This window comes from Bombina bombina, chromosome 2 (assembly GCF_027579735.1).
Source record: "Bombina bombina isolate aBomBom1 chromosome 2, aBomBom1.pri, whole genome shotgun sequence".
NCBI classification, from domain to species: domain Eukaryota; kingdom Metazoa; phylum Chordata; class Amphibia; order Anura; family Bombinatoridae; genus Bombina; species Bombina bombina.
Genome location: NC_069500.1, coordinates 477,707,909 through 477,729,611, shown reverse-complemented (window position 1 = coordinate 477,729,611; position 21,703 = coordinate 477,707,909). Strand labels below are relative to the sequence as shown.

Genomic DNA, 21,703 nt, shown 5'->3' with positions numbered 1-21,703 from the left:
GCAAGCGCGATAGCTCTGGGGTTAGACGAGATACAGAGCGCGTAGATGCTGTAAGAGCCATGTCTGATACTGCGTCACAATATGCAGAACCTGAGGACGGAGAGCTTCAGTCTGTGGGTGACGTCTCTGAATCGGGGAGACCTGATTCAGAGATTTCTAATTTAAAATTTAAGCTTGAGAACCTCCGTGTGTTGCTTGGGGAGGTATTAGCTGCTCTGAATGACTGTGACACAATTGCAGTGCCAGAGAAATTGTGTAGGCTGGATAAATACTATGCAGTGCCGGTGAGTACTGATGTTTTTCCAATACCTAAAAGGCTTACAGAAATTATTAGTAAGGAGTGGGATAGGCCCGGTGTGCCCTTTTCCCCACCTCCTATATTTAGAAAAATGTTTCCAATAGATGACACTACACAGGACTTATGGCAGACTGTCCCTAAGGTGGAGGGAGCAGTTTCTACTTTAGCAAAGCGTACCACTATCCCGGTTGAGGACAGTTGTCCTTTTTCAGATCCAATGGATAAAAAAATTAGAGGGTTACCTTAAGAAAATGTTTATTCAACAAGGTTTTATTTTACAGCCCCTTGCATGCATTGCGCGTGTCACTGCTGCGGCGGCATTCTGGTTTGAGGCCCTGGAAGAGGCCATCCATACAGCTCCATTGACTGAAATTGTTGACAAGCTTAGAACTCTTAAGCTAGCTAACTCATTTGTTTCTGATGCCATTGTTCATTTGACTAAACTAACGGCTAAGAATTCCGGATTCGCCATCCAGGCGCGTAGGGCGCTATGGCTCAAATCCTGGTCAGCTAATGTGACTTCAAAGTCTAAATTACTCAACATTCCTTTCAAGGGGCAGACCTTATTCGGGCCTGGTTTGAAAGAAATTATTGCTGACATTACTGGAGGTAAGGGTCATACCCTTCCTCAGGACAGGGCCAAATCAAAGGCCAAACAGACTAATTTTCTTGCCTTTCAAAATTTCAAGGCAGGTGCAGCATCAACTTCCTCTGCTTCAAAACAAGAGGGAACTTTTGCTCAATCCAAGCAGGCCTGGAAACCTAACCAGTCCTGGAACAAGGGCAAGCAGGCCAGAAAGCCTGCTGCTGCCTCTAAGACAGCATGAAGGAGCGGCCCCCTATCCGACAACGGATCTAGTAGGGGGCAGACTCTCTCTCTTCGCCCAGGCGTGGGCAAGAGATGTTCAGGATCCCTGGGCGTTGGAGATCATATCTTAGGGATATCTTCTGGACTTCAAAGCTCCTCCTCCACAAGGGAGATTTCACCTTTCAAGATTATCTGCAAACCAGATAAAGAAAGAGGCATTCCTAAGCTGCGTACAAGATCTCCTTGTAATGGGAGTGATCCATCCAGTTCCGCGGACGGAACAAGGACAGGGGTTTTATTCAAATCTGTTTGTGGTTCCCAAAAAAGAGGGAACCTTCAGACCAATTTTGGATTTAAAGATCCTAAACAAATTCCTCAGAGTTCCGTCATTCAAGATGGAAACTATTCAAACCATTTTACCCATGATCCAAGAGGGTCAGTACATGACCACAGTGGACTTAAAGGATGCCTACCTTCAAATTCCGATTCACAAGAATCATCATCAGTTCCTGAGGTTTGCCTTTCTAGACAGGCATTACCAATTTGTAGCTCTTCCATTCGGGTTGGCTACAGCCCCAAGAATTTTTACAAAGGTTCTGAGCTCACTTCTGGCGGTCCTAAGACCGCAAGGCATAGTGGTGGCTCCTTACCCGGACGATATCCTGATACAGGCGTCAAGCTTTCAAATTGCCAAATCTCATACAGAGATAGTTCTGGCATTCCTGAGGTCGCATGGGTGGAAAGTGAACGAAGAAAAGTGTTCTCTATCTCCTCTCACGAGGGTTTCCTTCCTAGGGACTCTAATAGATTCTGTAGAAATTAAAATTTACCTGACGGAGTCCAGGTTATCAAAACTTCTAAATGCTTGCCGTGTTCTTCACTCCATTCCGCGCCCCACGGTGGCTCAGTGCATGGAAGTAATCGGCTTAATGGTAGCGGCGATGGACATAGTGCCATTTGCGCGCCTGCATCTCAGACCGCTGCAATTATGCATGCTCAGTCAGTGGAATGGGGATTACACAGATTTGTCCCCTCTACTAAATCTGGATCCGGAAACCAGAGATTCTCTTCTCTGGTGGTTATCTCGGGCCCATCTGTCCAAGGGTATGACCTTTCGCAGACCAGATTGGACAATTGTAACAACAGATGCCAGCCTTCTAGGTTGGGGTGCAGTCTGGAACTCCCTGAAGGCTCAGGGTTCATGGACTCAGGAGGAGAAACTCCTCCCAATAAATATTCTGGAGTTAAGAGCATTATTCAATGCTCTTCAGGCTTGGCCTCAGCTAGCAACACTGAGGTTCATCAGATTTCAGTCGGACAACATCACAACTGTGGCTTACATCAACCATCAAGGGGGAACCAGGAGTTCCCTAGCGATGTCAGAAGTCTCCAAGATAATTCGCTGGGCAGAGACTCACTCTTGCCACCTGTCAGTGATCCATATCCCAGGTGTAGAGAACTGGGAAGCGGATTTTCTAAGTCGTCAGACTTTTCATCCGGGGGAATGGGAACTCCATCCGGAGGTGTTTGCTAAATTGGTTCTCCGTTGGGGCAAACCAGAATTGGATCTCATGGCGTCTCGCCAGAACGCCAAGCTTCCTTGTTACGGATCCAGGTCCAGGGACCCAGAAGCGGCACTGATAGATGCTCTAGCAGCGCCTTGGTTCTTCAACCTGGCTTATGTGTTTCCACCGTTTCCTCTGCTCCCTCGTCTGATTGCCAAAATCAAACAGGAAAGAGCATCAGTGATATTGATAGCGCCTGCGTGGCCACGCAGGACCTGGTATGCAGACCTAGTGGACATGTCATCCTTTCCACCATGGACTCTGCCTCTGAGACAAGACCTTCTAATACAAGGTCCTTTCAATCATCCGAATCTACTTTCTCTGAGACTGACTGCATGGAGATTGAACGCTTGATCCTATCAAAGCGTGGCTTCTCCGAGTCAGTAATTGATACCTTAATACAGGCACGAAAGCCTGTCACCAGAAAAATTTACCACAAGATATGGCGTAAATATCTTCATTGGTGTGAATCCAAGAATTACTCATAGAGTAGGGTTAGGATTCCTAGGATATTGTCCTTCCTCCAAGAGGGTTTGGACAAAGGATTATCAGCTAGTTCTTTAAAGGGACAGATTTCTGCTCTGTCTATTCTTTTACACAAGCGTCTGGCAGAAGTTCCAGACGTTCAGGCATTTTGTCAGGCTTTAGTTAGAATTAAGCCTGTGTTTAAACCTGTTGCTCCTCCATGGAGCTTAAACTTGGTTCTTAAAGTTCTTCAAGGGGTTCCGTTTGAACCCCTTCATTCTATTGATATTAAACTTCTTTCATGGAAAGTTCTTTTTCTGATGGCTATTTCCTCGGCTCGAAGAGTCTCGGAGTTATCTGCCTTACATTGTGATTCTCCTTATCTGATCTTTCATTCAGATAAAGTTGTTCTGCGTACAAAACCTGGGTTTTTACCTAAGGTGGTTTCTAACAAGAATATCAATAAAGAGATTGTTGTTCCATCATTATGTCCTAATCCTTATTCAAAGAAGGAACGTCTTTTGCATAATCTAGACGTAGTCCGTGCCTTGAAGTTTTACTTACAGGCTACTAAAGATTTTCGCCAAACATCTAACCTGTTTGTTGTTTACTCTGGACAGAGGAGAGGTCAGAAGGCCTCGGCAACCTCTCTTTCTTTTTGGCTTCGGAGTATAATCCGTTTAGCCTATGAGACTGCTGGACAGGATTACAGCTCATTCTACTAGAGCTGTGGCTTCCACCTGGGCCTTTAAAAATGAGGCCTCTGTTGAACAGATTTGCAAGGCTGCAACTTGGTCTTCTTGGTCTTCCCTTTATACTTTTTCCAAATTTTACAAATTTGATACTTTTGCTTCTTCGGAGGCTGTTTTTGGGAGAAAGGTTCTACAGGCAGTGGTTCCTTCCGTTTAAGTTCCTGCCTTGTCCCTCCCATCATCCGTGTACTTTAGCTTTGGTATTGGTATCCCACAAGTAATGGATGATCCGTGGACTGGATACACTTAACAAGAGAAAACATAATTTATGCTTACCTGATAAATTTATTTCTCTTGTAGTGTATCCAGTCCACGGCCCGCCCTGTCCTTTTCAGGCAAGTCTAAATTTTAATTAAACTACAGTCACCACTGCACCCTATGGTTTCTCCTTTCTCGGCTTGTTTCGGTCGAATGACTGGATATGGCAGTGAGGGGTGGAGCTATATAGCAGCTCTGCTGTGGGTGATCCTCTTGCAACTTCCTGTTGGGAAGGAGAATATCCCACAAGTAATGGATGATCCGTGGACTGGATACACTACAAGAGAAATACATTTATCAGGTAAGCATAAATTATGTTTTTTCTGATTTTTTCATCAGGATAAGGTGGTTTTTGCTGTCCTCATTTAAATTCTTACCTAAAGTTGTACATTCTAACAACATTAGGGAGGAATTATTGTTTTCCTAAAACTTCTTTGGTGAGATTCTTACTTTCTTTGGATATGGTAAGAGTTTTTTGAAATTCTATGTTGTAGCTATTCAGATTTCAGATAGACTTCTAGTCTATTTGTTATCTTTTCTGGTTTTAGGAAGGTCAAAAGGCTTCTGCCATTTATTTGGCATCTTGCTTAAACTTTTGTTTCATCATGCTTATTTGGAGTCGGGTGGATTCCTGCCTCGGAGGATTACGGCTCATTCTACTAGGTAAGTTTCTACTTCCTGGGCTTTTTAAGAATGAAGCTTCTGTTGATCAGATTTGCAAAGCAATGACTTGGTCTTCTTTGCATACTTTTACTATGTTCTACCATTTTGATGTTTTCTCTTATTTAGAAGCAGTTTTGGTAGAATGGTACTTCAGGCAGTTGTTTCAGTTTGATTCTTCTGCTTATAATTTCAGTTTTTTTCATTATAAAAATTGAAACTTTTTTGATTTGGGTAGTGGATTAATTTTTCAGCGGAATTGGCTGTCTTTATTTTATCCCTCCCTCTCTAGTGACTCTTGCGTGGAAGTTCCACATCTTGGGTATTTGCTATCCCATACGTCACTAGCTCATGGACTCTTGCTAATTACATGAAAGAAAACATAATTTATGTAAGAACTTACCTGATAAATTCATTTCTTTCATATTAGCAAGAGTCCATGAGGCCCACCCTTTTTTGTGGTGGTTATGATTTTTTGTATAAAGCACAATTATTCCAATTCCTTATTTTTTTTATGCTTTCGCTCGTTTCTTATCACCCCACTTCTTGGCTATTCGTTAAACTGAATTGTGGGTGTGGTGAGGGGTGTATTTATAGGCATTTTAAGGTTTGGGAAACTTTGCCCCTCCTGGTAGGAATGTATATCCCATACGTCACTAGCTCATGGACTCTTTCTAATATGAAAGAAATGAATTTATCAGGTAAGTTCTTACATAAATTATGTTTTTTGAGTCACTTTGAAGGTCCCTTTCGGGTTTCTTTCAGGGGTTATTACCCACATGGCTAATTTTATAACTCTTAGGAGGGTTTCTTTAAGCCTCATAGCACCGGAGTAAGGTGGGAGGGGCCTAATTTCGCACCTCAGATGCGCAGTTAGATGGACTAGATCTTCAGGCTGTGTTCACATGGAGGCTCCTGCTACAGTTGAGGACCCATAAAAAGCTTTTTCCCCAAAAATCTGACTTCTAAGGGAAGGTAGGGCCACAGCAGAGCTGTGGCAAGGTGCTAAAGTTGTTTTAACCAGTCTGTTAGCTTACTATTGATCCGGTTTGGGCATTAAGGGGTTAATCGACTTTTTTGCTAGTTGTGCAATCTTACCAATGATTTAGATACATACTGTGAAAATTTCAGAAAGTTTGGTGCATTTTTCACTGTTTTGGAAAATTGTGTGCCTTTTTTATTTCTTAAAGGCACAGTAACGTTTTTTTGCAAAGTGTGTTTTTGCTTGATTAAAGTGTTTTCTAAGCCTGTTTGTCTTACTACTAGTCTGTTAAACATGTCTGACACCAGGGAAAATCCTTGTTCAATGTGTTTAGAAGCCATGGTGGAACCCCCTCTCAAAATGTGTCCCACTTGTACTGATATGTCTATACACTTTAAAGACCATATTGTTGCACTTAAAAATGTGGCCCAAAATGATTCTCAGACAGAAGGTAATGAGGTTAGCCTGTTGACCTCTCCCCAAGTGTACCAACCAGTTACGCCCGCTCAAGCGACGCCTAGCACCTCTAGCGCGTCTAACTCTTTTACCTTACAAGATTTGGCGGCAGTTATGGATAATACCCTCTCAGCATTTCTAAGCTGCCCGTGTTACCTGCAAAGCGTGATAGCTCTGTTTTAAGAACAGATTATGAGCATTCTGACGCTTTAGTAGCCGTATCAGATATACACTCACAACGCTCTGAAATGGGGGCGAGGGATGTGCTGTCTGAGGGAGAAATTTCCGATTCAGGAAAGGTTGCTCCTCAGACAGACTCAGATATGTTGGCTTTTAAATTTAAACTAGAACACCTCCGCTTATTACTCAGGGAGGTATTAGTTACTCTGGATGACTGTGACCATTTGGTGGTTCCAGAGAAATTGTGTAAAATGGACAAGTAGCTAGAAGTTCCTGTTTACACTGTGTTCCCGGTCCCTAAGAGGATTGCGGATATAGTAACTAGGGAGTGGGATAGACCAGGTATTCCGTTTGTTCCCCCTCCTGTTTTTAAGAAGATGTTCCCCATATCTGACACCACCTCGTGGCAGACGGTCCCTAAGGTGGAGGGGGCTGTTTCTTCACTTGCTAAACGCACAACCATACCAATTGAGGACAGTTGTTCTTTTAAAGACCCTATGGATATAAAATTAGAGGGTTTACTTAAGAAAATTTTTGTTCATCAAGGTTTTCTTCTCCAACCTATAGCATGCATTGTTCCTGTAACTATTGCAGCTGTTTTCTGGTTCGAGGCGCTGGAAGATGCGCTCCAGACGGAGACCTCATATGAGGACATTATGGACAGAATTAAGGCTCTTAAGCTGGCTAATTCTTTTATCACAGATGCCGCTTTCCAACTGGCTAAGTTAGCGGCAAAGAATTCAGGTTTCGCCATTTTGGCGCGCAGGGCACTGTGGCTAAAGTCCTGGTCGGCCGATGTGTCGTCAAAATCCAAACTATTGAACATCCCTTTCAAAGGAAAGACCCTTTTCGGGCCTGAATTGAAAGAAATTATCTCAGAAATCACTGGGGGAAAAGGCCATGCTCTCCCTCAGGACAAGTCCTTTAAGATAAAGAACAAACAAAATAATTTTCGTTCCTTTCGGAATTTCAGGAGCGGTCTCGCTTCGTCCTCCCCTGCTACAAAGCAAGAGGGTAACACTTCACAACCCAAAACAACCTGGAAACCTTACCAGGGCTGGAAAAAGGGTAAACAGGCCAAGAAGCCTGCAGCTGCTTCCAAGACAGCATGAAGGGGTAGCCCCCGATCCGGGACCGGATCTAGTAGGGGGCAGACTCTCTCTCTTCGCTTAGGCCTGGGCAAGAGACGTACACGATCCTTGGGCCTTAGAGATTGTATCCCAGAGATATCTTCTAGAATTCAAGGACTCCCCTCCAAGGGGAAGGTTCCACATTTCTCGTCTGTCTTCAGACCAGACAAAGAAAGAGGCGTTCTTACGCTGTGTAGAAGACCTACATACAATGGGAGTGATCCACCCAGTTCCAATCGTGGAACAAGGGCTGGGTTTTTACTCAAACCTGTTTGTGGTTCCCAAAAAAGAAGGAACTTTCAGACCAATCCTGGATCTCAAAATTCTAAACAAATTCCTCAGAGTCCCATCATTCAAGATGGAGACCATTCAGACAATCTTACCAATGATCCAGGAGGGTCAATATATGACTACCGTGGATCTAAAGGATGCGTATCTGCACATTCCTATCCACAAAGATCATCACCAGTTTCTCAGGTTCGCCTTTCTGGACAAGCATTATCAGTTTGTGGCTCTTCCTTTCGGGTTGGCCACTGCTCCCAGAATTTTCACATAGGTGCTAGGGTCCCTCCTGGCGGTTCTAAGACCTCGGGGCATAGCAGTGGCGCCTTATCTAGACGACATCTTAATTCAGGCGTCGACTTTCCAAAGGGCCAAGTCTCACACGGAAATTGTAGTGGCCTTTCTGAGGTCTCACGGGTGGAAGGTGAACATCAAAAAGAGTTCTCTCTCCCCCCTCACAAGAGTTCCCTTTCTAGGAACACTAATAGACTCGGTAGAAATGAAAATATTTCTGACGGAGGTCAGAAAGTTAAAACTCTTAACTACTTGCCGAGCTCTTCATTCCATTCCTCAGCCTTCTGTAGCTCAGTGCATGGAGACAATCGGACTAATGGTAGCGGCAATGGACATAGTCCCTTTTGCACGGATACACCTCAGACCACTGCAACTATGCATGCTCAAACAGTGGAATGTGGATTATGCAGATTTGTCTCCTCATATACAGTTGGACCAGGGGACCAGAGATTCTCTTCTCTGGTGGTTGTCTCTGGATCACCTGTCTCAGGGAATGTGTTTCCGCAGACCAGAGTGGATCATCGTAATGACCGACGCCAGTCTGTTGGGCTGGGGTGCAGTCTGGGACTCCCTGAAAGCTCAGGGATTATGGTCTTGGGAAGAAGCTCTTCTCCCGATAAACATTCTGCAACTGAGGGCGATATTCAACGCGCTTCAGGCATGGCCTCAGCTAGCTGCGGCCAAATTCATCAATGACATCACGACTGTAGCTTATGTCAATCATCAAGGGGGAACAAGGAGTTCCTTAGCAATGATGGAAGTAACCAAAATAATCAGGTGGGCGGAGGATCACTCTTGCCACCTCTCAGCAATTCACATCCCAGGAGTAGACAACTGGGAGGCGGATTTTCTAAGTCGTCAGACTTTTCACCCGGGGGAGTGGGAACTCCACCCGAAGGTATTTGCCCAGCTGACTCAGCTATGGGGCACTCCGGAATTGGATCTGATGGCGTCCCGTCAGAACTCCAAGCTTCCTCTTTACGGGTCCAGGTCCCGGGATCCCCAGGCGGTGCTGATAGATGCTCTAGCAGCACCTTGGTCCTTCAATCTGGCCTATGTTTTTCCACCGTTTCCTCTCCTCCCTCGTCTGGTTGCCAGAATCAAGCAGGAGAGGGCTTTGGTGATTCTAATAGTGCCTGCGTGGCCACGCAGGACTTGGTATGCAGACCTAGTGGACATGTCATCTGTACCACCATGGACACTGCCAATGAGGCAGGACCTTCTAATACAGGGTCCTTTCAAACATCCAAATCTAATTTCTCTGCGTCTGACTGCTTGGAGATTGAACGCCTAATCCTATCAAAGCGTGGTTTCTCTGATTCAGGCTAGAAAACCTGTCACCAGGAAAATCTACCATAAGATTTGGCGAAAATATATTTTTTGGTGAGAATCCAAGGGTTACTCATGGAGTAAGGTTAGGATTCCCAGGATTTTGTCATTTCTCCAAGACGGATTGGAGAAAGGATTATCAGCTAGTTCCTTAAAAGGACAGATATCTGCTTTGTCTATTCTTTTACACAAACGTCTGGCAGAGGTACCAGACGTTCAAGCGTTTAGTCAGGCTTTAGTCAGAATCAAGCCTGTTTATAGACCTGTGGCTCCGCCATGGAGTCTGAATTTAGTTCTTTCAGTTCTGCGAGGGGTTCCGTTTGAACCTTTACATTCCATAGATATTAAACTGTTATCTTGGAAAGTTTTGTTTTTGGTAGCTATCTCTTCTGCTCGAAGAGTTTCAGAGTTATCTGCTTTACAGTGTGATTCACCTTACCTGGTGTTCCATGCAGATAAGGTAGTTTTGCGTACCAAACCAGGTTTTCTTCCTAAGGTTGTGTCTAATAAGAATATTAACCAGGAAATTGTTGTACCTTCTCTGTGTCCTAATCCTTCGTCGAAGAAGGAACGTCTGTTAAACAATCTTGATGTGGTTCGTGCTTTAAAGTTTTATTTACAAGCAACTAAGGATTTCAGACAAACAACTTCTTTGTTTGTTATCTATTCTGGTAAGAGGAGAGGTCAGAAGGCGACCGCTACCTCTTTCCTTTTGGCTGAAAAGCATCATCCGTTTGGCCTATGAGACTGCTGGCCAGCAGCCTCCTGAAACAATTACTGCTCATTCTACCAGAGCAGTGGCTTCCACATGGGCTTTTAAAAATGAGGCTTCTGTTGAACAGATTTGTAAGGCGGCTACTTGGTCTTCGCTACATACTTTTTCCAAATTTTACAAATTCGATACTTTTGCTTCTTCGGAGGCTATTTTTGTGAGAAAGGTTTTACAAGCAGTGGTGCCTTCCGTTTAAGGTACCTGTCTTGTTCCCTCCCTTCATCCGTGTCCTAAAGCTTTGGTATTGGTATCTCACAAGTAAAGGATGAATCCGTGGACTGGATACACATTACAAGAGAAAACAGAATTTATGCTTACCTGATAAATTACTTTCTCTTGTGGTGTATCCAGTCCATGGCCCGTCCTGGCTGTCAGTCAGGTAAATTTTTGATTTAAACTACAGTCACCACTGCACCCTGTGGTTTCTCCTAACCTCCGGTCGAATGACTGGGGGGTGGAGCTAGAGGGGGAGCTATATGGACAGCTCTGCGGTGTGCTCTCTTTGCCACTTCCTGTTAGGAAGGAGAATATCCCACAAGTAAAGGATGAATCCGTGGACTGGATACACCACAAGAGAAAGTAATTTATCAGGTAAGCATAAATTCTGTTTTTTCTGACTTACATTTTTCCATTAAACTTTGCACTTCTCTGAAAGCTTGCACTATGCAGATGTAAAATATTTATTATATACTGGTAAATAAACAACTTGATGATGTGATACATAGGTGTGTATGATTTGTATAAGATTTTTGTTAAAGGGACAGTCGACACCAAAATTGTTATTGTTTAAAAATATATACTACCCATTCTCCAGCTTTGCACAACCAACATTTTTATATTAATATACTTTAGAACATTTAAACCTCGAAATTTCTGCCTGTTTCTAAGGTCATATAGCCAGCCTCTTATCACATGCTTTTTTATTAACTAGTTCATGTGGGCCATATATATATATATATATATATATATATATATATATATATATATATATATATATATATATATATATATATATATATATATATATATATATATATATATTACATTGTGCTCTTTCCGGTGGAGTTCTGCATGACACTGCACTAACTGGCTACAATGCAAGTCAATATATAATTATAGTCTTGTGATAAGGGGGCAGTCTACAGAGACTTAGATACAAGGTTATTACAGAGGTTAAAAGTATATTAATATAACCATGTTGGCTGTACAAAACTGGGGAATGGGTAATAAAGGGATTATGTAGAATTTTAAAAGATAACATTTTTGGAGTAGACTGTCTCTTTAACTTTACTTTTTAATGAACTGTAACAAGGATTAAAGGGCCGTTATTGTGATAAAATGAAATGCTCTAATTTGTTAGAGCATGTAATTTTATTACTAGTGATGCAGCAACGCTAGTTAAAGGGGGAGCAGCACTACTCGTGTTGCTGGGTTTTGTGACTAGTGCTGCTGATTGGATTAGCAGCGGTTTCTGCTTGGGTCCAGCAGTGCTTTGCAGATCCCAAGCAGTAATTTTTAAGTGACAGTAAACTTTCCCCTTTGTACAAACAGATCTGGAATGTTAGTGATATTTTAGTGGAGTTTTAATTCATTAGTTGTAATGAAGATGTAGCAATGAAATTCAAATACCCCATGCTTCGCTGCCCACTTCAAAAGTAATTTTTGGTTTTGTGAGCTAATGGTTTGAATTGTTCTCCAATCAGAGCTCTAGCCATACGGCACTCACACAATTTTTTTTATTTTTTTTTTATATAGCTAGAGTGCCAATTGGAGAACAATTACTTTTGAAGTGGGCGGCCAGAGCACGAGTTATTTGAACTTCATCGCTACATTAAAATGTAAGTTAAAGCGTATTTTTATTACAACTGATGAATTAAACTCCATCTAAAATTTCACTAAAATTCCAGATCTGTTTATACAAAGGGTTTACCATCACTTTAACTGTGTTTAACCCCTTTGTGGGGGTTAAATACATAGCTTTACAACATCACAAGTGATACAATTACATGCTTTTAATGAAAAAGAGCATTTTATTTTATCAATATTAATAGCCCTTTAATAACTGAAAATGAGACTGGATGATATTTAAAATGTTTTAATACAACGTTAAATTATATTCTATTTTATTTGTACTTCTAAATACATGGTTTGCATTGCAAAGGCCATAAAAGTGAAATCCAACCACACATATAAAACAGTCTTTTATTGTTTCATAAGTTCCTCCACAGCCCTTAATCATGTCTAAAAGGCATGGACATAAAAGTGCAAAAGAAAAATGCTGCCTACAAATGAGTTAAACACATAGTTAAAGTCGACTCAAGAGCAGCAATGCACTGCTGGGACCTAGCTGCACACATTTGTGAGCCAATTAGATGAGGTATATTTGCATAGCCACCAATCACTAGCTAGCTCCTAGTGGTGCATTACTGTTTCTGAGCCTAACTATGTATGCTTTTCAACAAAGGATACCAAGAAAACAGAGCAGCAATTAGCAGCTGACTGCTAGTAGCAACATTATTAACTCATTAGCTATTACTATAATAATTCAATTTTCTACCCTAAAAATACTGTAATAAGGAAACTTTTCACAAAATATTGAGAAGAATTGCATATCTACGCCCTGTAAACTATAAACCTGTGACTTGTAGTGTCTAGCGTGTGACACTGTAGCTGGGTGTGACAATGTGCACGTGTTTTCCTGACTTGCACAGCATTTACTTCCTCCTTTTTTGTTACAGAATAATTCTCTGCACCAGGGGAGATAACTACACATTAACAACTTGACTACAAAACTAGAGAGCAGGATGCTAAAGAGGAGAAAAAACTAAGAGCCATGGGCAAGGGAAGGAGTGAATGAGAGAGAAAAAGATGAATGGGAAGAAGACGTGGTTCTAAGATTTGATTGGTGTAAAGGAAGCAGTAGATTACCAGGATGCTTCTGAACATAACACAGTGGCTTGTGGCTGCCACATCTCCAAGCCGAGGCACTGATGATTCCAATCTGTTTGTGGCAACACTAATCTCAGAGAGATATGGGAAGCAAACCAGTAGAGAAGCTCATGTGAGTATACATAGGAATGGGAGGATTAGGATGCAGTATGTCTTTTGTTATTTGTAAAGCATCACTGTATTTTCTAACTCAGAGTACATGAAGGGGGTTTACATGTACACAGTGTTACAATCCTGAATAAACTGATAATGTAGGGGATAGAGATTCCTGCTGTGTTCAGTGGTTTAGGGGTGAATAAGACAAAGGTGTAGAGGATACAGTTATTACTCAACAGCTTTCTATAATAAATATGAAAGAGCAGCTGTTAATTGTATTAAAATATTTTTGTGTGTGAAAAAAGTAAAAGCAGTTTAAGGTGAAACTAATAGAAGTGTAGGATTATGTACATTTGAGTCCTGAGACTCATTGGCTGATAAGGACTGACCCCCACATAAAAAAATAACTTTTTATACAGTACAGAAACATTTTAAAACAGTCTCTTGTAGATGCAACAGAAAATAGTTTGAACACCATGCCCCTTTAAAGAGACAATATTATTTGTTTTATTTATGCACCAGAAAAAAATCTGCAGAAATCTGAAATAAGGGTTTTATAAGCCTTTACCGTTTTCATTGGTTTGCAGTCCAGGGATGCACCCTCTTATAATTCTCTTGATTGTTGTTGTTTAACTTAGCTCTTTTATGGTGGCCATTTAGGGACATATACATTTTTTTAGTTCTTGCACATATCAACCAATCACTGCATTCCATTAAATCCACCCCAGATCTTATGGAGTTGTGGAAAAACTAAAATTTTTATGGTTAAATTGCAAGAAAAACTGGCAAAAGATATAGTATATAATAGTTTAACTTTGAGTTTAATATCCCTTTAAATCCCAAATTAATGTTCATAAACCCCTAAACCGAGGCCTTCCCGCATTGCAAACACTATAATAAATTCATTAACCCCTAATCTGCCACTCCCGACATTGCGGCCACTAATAAAATGTATTGACCCCTATTCCGCGGCTTCCCGACATTGTCGCCACTATAATAAACCTATTAACCCCTAAACCGCCGACCTCCCACATCACAAACACTAACACACTTTAAATATTATTAAACCCTAATCTGCCGTCCGCCCACACCGCCGCTATATTAAACCTATTAACCCCTAAACCGCAAGCCTCCCACAACGAAATAAACTAAAATAAACTATTAACCCCTAAACCGAAAGCCCCCACAACGGACTATACTAAAATAAACTATTAATGCCTAAACCTAAGGACCCCCTAACTTTATATTAAAATGACAATTTCCCTATCTTAACCCCTTAATGACCACAGCACTTCCATTTTCTGTCCATTTGGTACCAAGACTATTTTTACATTTTTGCTGTGTTTGTGTTTAGCTGTAATTTTCCTCTTACTTACTGTACCCACACATATTATATACCGTTTTTCTCACCATTATATGGACTTTCTAAATATAGCATTATTTTCATCATATCTTATCATTTACTATAAAAGAAAATTATAAAATATGAGGAAAAAATGGAAAAAAAACACACTTTTTCTAACTTTGACCCCTAAAATCTGTTACACATCTACAACCACCAAAAAGCACCCATGCTAAATAGTTTCTAAATTTTGTCCTGAGTTTAGAAATACCCAATGTTTACATGTTCTTTGCTTTTTTTGAAAATTATAGGGCAATAAATACAAGCAGCACTTTGCTATTTCCAAACCAATTTTTTTTTCAAAATTAGCGCTAGTTAGTTACATTGGGACACTGATATCTTTCAGGAATCCCTGAATATCCCTTGACATGTGTGTATATATATTGTTTTTAGAAGACATCCCAAAGTATTGATCTAGGCCCATTTTGGTATATTTCATACCACCATATTACCGCCAAATGCGATCAAATAATAAAAATTGTTCACTTTTTCACAAATTTTTCACAAACTTTAGGTTTCTCACTGAAATTATTTACAAACAACTTGTGCAATTATGGCACAAATGGTTGTAAATGCTTCTCTGTGATCGCCTTTGTTAAAGAAATAGCCGACATATATGGCTTTGGCGTTGCTTTTTGGTAATTAAAAGGCCGCTAAATGCCACTGCGCACCACACATGTATTATGCCCAGCAGTGAAGGGGTTAATTAGGAAGCATGTAGGGAGCTTGTAGGGCTACTTTTAGCTTTAGTGTAGTGTAGTAGACGACCCAAAGTATTGATCTAGGCCCATTTTGGTATATTTCATACCACCATATTACCGCCAAATGCGATCAAATTAAAAAAAACTTTTCATTTTTCACAATTTTAGGTTTCTCACTGAAATTCTTTACAAACATCTTGTGCAATTATTGCACAAATGGTTATAAATGCTTCTCTGGGATCCCCTTTGTTCAGAAATAGCAGACATATATGGCTTTGGCGTTGCTTTTTGGTAATTTGAAGGCCGCTAAATGCCGCTGCGCATCACACGTTTATTATGTCTAGCAGTGAAGGGGTTATTGGGTAGCTTGTAGGGAGCTTGTAGGGTTAATTTTAGCTTTAGTTTAGAGATAAGACTCCCACCTGACACATCACACACCCTGATCCCCCCCAAACAGCTCTCTAACCCTCCCCCTCTAACTTATTTGGAGCCATCTTGGGTACTGGCAGCTGTCTGCCAGTACCCAGTTAACGAAAAAAAGATTAGGTAAAACGCAAAAGGAATTTTAAAGAAACAGTAAGTAAGGTTTCTGATCCTGAGGTGGCTAATCAAAGTCTTTCCTCTCAGAAGTCTGATTCTTGTGCATCTGAGGGTGAAATTTCAGATTCAGGCAGTATAATTCCTTCTACTGATGCTGAAGTTGTGTCCTTCAGATTTAAGCTGGAACACCTCCGCTTGTTACTTAAGGAGGTTTTGGCTACCTTGGATACTACTATCGTTGTTAACCCTAAGAAGTCTAGTAAGCTGAACAAGTATGTTCCCTCTGCGGTGGAGGTTTTTCCTGTTCCAGACCGTGCTTCTGAGATTATTGTACGGGAGTGGGAGAGACCTAGTATTCCTTTTTCTCCATGTCCTATTTTTAAGAAAATGTTTTCTATAGCTGACTCTATTATGGATTTGTGGCAAATTGTTCCTAGGGTGGAAGGAGCTATTTCCACTTTTGCTAAGAGGACCACTATTCCAATAGAGGATAGTTGGATAAGAAATTGAGTGTGTATTGCTACTGTTACCAGCGCTGCAGCTTACTGGTTTGATGCTTTTGTCTGATTATATTCAGACGGATACTCCTCTTGAGGAGATCCAGGACAGTATTAAGGCTCTTAAGGTTAGCCAATTCCTTTATTTCAGATGCTTCCTTACAGGTCATTAAACTGGGAGCAAAAATGTCTGTTTCTGCGGTTGTAGCTCGCAGAGCCCTTTGGTTAAAATCCTGGTCTGCGGATGTTTCTTCTAAATCTAAGTTTTTAGCTATTCCCTACAAGAGTAAGACCTTGTTTGGGCCTGGTTTGGATGAAATTATTTCAGATATCACAGGAGGAAAGGGATCTTTTCTTCCTCAGGATAAGAAGAATAAACAGAAAGGGTGTTAGAGTAATTTTTGTTCTTTTCGTAACTTTAGAGGTAAACCCTCTGCTTCCTCTTCCAAGCAGGAAACTATCAAAGTCTTCCTGGAAGTCTGGTCAGTCTTAGAACAAGGGGAAACAGTCTAAGAAGTCTGTGGCTGACTCCAAGTCAGCATGAAGAGTCGGCCCCCGATCCAGGAACGGATCTAGTAGGGGGCAGGCTTTCTCAATTTGCTCAGGCTTGGATACGAGATGTCCCAGACCTGCGGGCCGTGGAAATTGGTACTTGATAGAATTCAAGACTTTTCCTCCCAGAGGTAGGTTTCTTCTCTCAAGATTATCTATAGACCAGATAAAGAGAGAGGCGTTCTTAAATTGTATCAAGGATCCTTTTGCCCTGGGAGTTATAGTTCCAGTTCCTCCACAGGAACAGGGTCTGGGATTTTATTCAAATCTGTTTGTGGTTTCCAAGAAAGAGGAGACTTTCAGACCTATTTTAGTGTTTAAACAAGTTCCTCAGTGTACCGTCCTTCAAGATGGAGACTATACGTTCCATTCTTCCTTTTGATTCAAGAGGGTCAGTTTATGACAACCATAGACTTAAAGGATGCGTACCTTCATGCTTCCATTCACCGGGATCATCACAAGTTTCTAAAGTTTGCTTTCTTAGACAATAATTTCCAGTTTGTGGCTCTTCCTTTCGGCCTTGTTCGCTCCCAGAATTTTCTCAAAGGTCCTGGGGGCTTTTTTGACAGTGATCCGGTCTCGGGGCATTGCTGTTGCGCCTTATCTGGACGACATTCTGGTTCAGGCGACGTCTTTTCAATAAGCAAACTCTCATACAGAGATCTTGTTGTCTTTTCTTCGCTCCCACGGTTGGAAGGTAAATCTGGGAAAGAGTTCTCTGATTCCAGCCACAAGAGTAGTGCTTTTAGGGACCATAATAGACTCCCTAGTAATGAAGATATTTCTGACAGAGGTCAGAAAAACAATGATCTTCGACTCTTGTCTTGTCCTTCAGTCCTCTCCTCGGCCGTCAGTGGCTCTATGTATGAATGTAATTGGTCTGATGGTAGCTTCCATAAACATCATTCCGTTTGCTCGGTTTCATCTCAAACCTCTGCAGTTAGCATGTTAAGGCAATGGAACAGGGACTATGCGGATCTGTCTCCGCAAATAGTTCTGGATCAGGCGACAAGAGACTCTTTTCTGTGGTGGTTGTCTCAGGATCACCTCTCCCAGGGAACTTGCTTTCACAGTACTTCCTGAGTGATCATGACCAGGGATGCCAGCCTTCTAGGTTGGGGAGCAATTTGGGGGTCATTGAAGACTCAGGGTCTTTGGACCCGGGAGGAGTCAGTTCTCCCTATAAACATTCTAGAACTGAGAGAGATTTTCAATGCTCTACTGGCCTGGCCTCAGCTAGCTTTAGCCAGGTTTATCAGGTTCCAGTCGGACAACTTAACTTCAGTGGCGTACATCAACCACCAGGGAGGAACTCTGAGTTCCTTGGCCATGTCAGAGGTGGCCCGGTTAATCCGAGGTCAAGGGATCCACAGGCTTTCTTGATAGATGCTCTGGCGGTTCCTTGGAACTTCAGTCTAGCATATATATTTCCCCCGTTCGCTCTCCTGCCAAGAGTCATTGCTCGGATCAAGCAGGAGAGGGTGTCAATGATTCTCATAGCGCCAGCGTGGCCTCGCAGGATCTGGTATGCAGATCTAGTGGAAATGTCATCTCCTGTGGAGACTCCCTCTGAGGAAGGACCACCTACTTCAGGGTCCTTTTCTTCATCCAAATCTCGTTTCTCTGAAGCTGACTGCTTGGAGATTGAACGCTTGATTTTATCTAAGCGTGGGTTTTCAGAGTCAGTCATTGAGACCATAATTCAGGCTTGTAAGCCTGTGTCAAAAAAGATTTACTATAAGATATGGTGTAAATATCTGTATTGGTGTGAATCCAGAGGCTACTCTTGGAGTAAAGTCAGGATTCCTAGGATTTTGTCTTTTTTCTCCTGGAGGGTCTGGAGAAGAGTTTGTCAGCTAGTACTCTGAAAGGTCAGATTTCTGCCTTGTCTATTTTGTTGCATAAGCGTTTGGCGGATGCACCAGACGTGCAATCTTTTTTTGTCAGGCATTGGTTAGGATTAGGCCTGTGTTTAAGCCTGTTACTCCTCCCTGGAGTCTTAACCTTGTTCTTAGAGTTTTACAGCGGGCTCTGTTTGAACCTATGCATTCCTTAAATATCAAGATGTTATCTTGGAAGGTTTTCTTTCTTGTTGCTGTTTCTTTTGCTCGGAGAGTTTCGGAACTCTCGGCTCTGCAGTTTGATTCTCCTTATCTTATTTTTCATTCTGATAAGGGGGTTCTCCGTACTAACTGAGTTTTGCTATTGGCTTGATTTTAAAGCCTGCGGATAAAGGCAGGATTCTGGTTATAATGCATGAGAGCTTGTATGTAAATGAAATAAAACGTCAATTATCTGACAAAAATCAGTATGAAAGACTAGACTCAAATCCCTTAGGCCAGATTCAAGTGTCTCTATTCAAACTTTTGAATGAGGCTAAGTGTATGGGAGTTATTACACAGAAGGAATTTCAATTCTTGTATCCAGAACATCCAATAATGCCCGTATTCAATGTGCTTCCAAAGTTACATAAAAACATGAAGTGTCCCCCGGGCCGACCGATCGTCTCGGGGATTGGAAGCATATCTGAGAATATTGGCAATTATGTGGCTCAGTATCTTCGTCCATTTCTGTTAACGTTACTGTCCTATGTGAAGGACACAGCTGATCTTTTAAGGAAAATCGATGGAATATCCGTAAAAGAGACCACATTGCTAGCATCGCTCGATGTGGAAAGTTTATATTCTTCAATTCCACACGAAGTAGACCTGTTAGCAATTTAGAAAGTTCTTGGAAACAAGGGGTCCCTCATATAAGGAACATACAGACTTTGTAATTTCCTTATTAGAATTCATTTTAAAAAACAATGTATTCTCGTTTGATGGGAAAATTTATCGTCAGATAAGGGGAACAGCGATGGGGGCGGTTTGCTCCCCCACGTATGCGTGTCTCCATTTGGGGGCTTGGGAAATGTTTAACATATTTGAGACCCTTAGTGGCACCTTTGATGAAAGGGTGTCATTGTGGGTTAGATATGTGGACGATGTACTTGTCTTATGGGATGGCACTAAATGTGAGTTTGAAAAGTTTTTAGCTATCCTAAATAATAATGATAAGAACATCTTTCTCATCTCAGAGTTAAGTGAGAGAGAGCTAACATTTTTGGATTTAACCCTCAAAAAAGAAGGTAATGTGATTGTGACAGAAAATTTTAGAAAGACAATGCTACAAACAATATTTTGCATGCTAGGAGTAGTCGTCCGGAAAACTTAAAGAGGGGAATTCCATATGGTCAATTCCTCCGTTTGAGGAGGAATTGTTCTTCATTATTAAAATTTGATTATCACGCTTCTCTTATGAAAGAAAGGTTCAAGAGAAGAGGAGCTATTCTAATAAATGCATAAAGAGAGCATTATGAAATGTACCAAGAGATAGTCTTCTGTATGATCAGAAGAGAAAGAGTGAGAATAATCAAATTAGATTTATCACAAAATACAATGACCAATGGGAAGAGATAAAAAATATAATGAAAAAGAACTGGCAGATTCTTTGTTTGGATGACAGAATTAAAAGGTTGGTAGGAGAGTATCCACAAATGGTTGCTAGGAAGGCTCCGAACCTGAAGGATAGACTAGTCAGAAGTCAATTTGTGAGGGGACCCTCTAATTCAGATTGGCTAAGGAAAGATAGAGGGTTAAAAGGAAGTTTCCCTTGTGGACACTGTGTGTACTGTGTCTACATAGACAGTACTAAGCAGTTTTCAGTCTCGTCCCAAAAAGTTTTTGACATACAATATTTTTTCAATTGCAAATCAGAAGGGGTTGTATATCTTCTACGGTGTTCGTGTCCAGTCTTTTATGTAGGTAAAACGAAGAGGGCAATAAAGGACCAGGTACAGGAACACAGAGATGATATTTTGTATGCTAGAGACACTAATGTATCCAAACATTTTAATTCTGTACACAATGGCGAGGTAGAGTCCCTCAAATTTATTGTCATTGATAAGGGGATCACAAATGGACGTGGAGGTGACAATGATAAAACTCTTCTCCAAAAAGAGACTAAATGGATATACAGATTAGGGACTAGAATCCCAGTAGGTTTAAATGATAAACTAGAATTTGCAAGCTTTTTGTGAGATTTGGGTTTATCATTTGCTTTCTCTAACATACAGATATTCCCCTATCCTTTGTTGAAGGTCATTGCGTAGGGTCTAAAAGAAATTTCTGACAAAAATTGTTTCTCTTAAAGGCACAGTACCGTTTTTATTTTTTGCTTGTTTACATTTATCAAAGTGTTTTCCAAGCTTGCTGGTCTCATTGCTAGTCTGTTTAAACATGTCTGACATAGAGGAAACTCCTTGTTCATTATGTTTAGAAGCCATTGTGGAACCCCCTCTTAGAATGTGTACCAAATGTACTGATTTTACTTTAAGTTATAAAGATCATATTCTGTCTTTAAAAGATTTATCACCAGAGGAAATTGACAAGGGGGAAGTTATGCCAGAGAAATTGTATAGATTGGATAAATACTATGCAGTGCCTGTTTACACTGATGTTTTTCCAATACCTAAAAGAGGATAGACCAGGTGTACCGTTCTCTCCCCCTCCTATTTTTAAGAAAATGTTTCCAATAGATGCCGCTACACGGGACTTATGGCAAACGGTCCCTAAGGTGGAGGGAGCAGTTTCTACCCTAGCTAAGCGTACAACTATTCCCGTCGAGGACCGTTGTGCTTTCCTAGATCCAATGGATAAAAGTTAGAGGGTTACCTTAAGAAAATGTTTATTCAACA

General features: G+C 41.3%; 1 protein-coding gene across 1 annotated transcript in view; it reads left to right on the top strand.

The window, feature by feature from the left end:
- SLC8B1 (solute carrier family 8 member B1) overlaps positions 1-21,703 on the top strand; it is a 194,473-nt gene that overhangs the window by 94,451 nt on the left and 78,319 nt on the right. Inside the window, exons 2-3 of the mRNA XM_053699835.1 lie at positions 11,987-12,069; positions 12,970-13,292. Of these exons, the coding sequence (XP_053555810.1) occupies positions 13,164-13,292 (129 nt within the window). The 5' untranslated portion in view covers positions 11,987-12,069; positions 12,970-13,163. The remainder of the gene's footprint in view (positions 1-11,986; positions 12,070-12,969; positions 13,293-21,703) is intronic.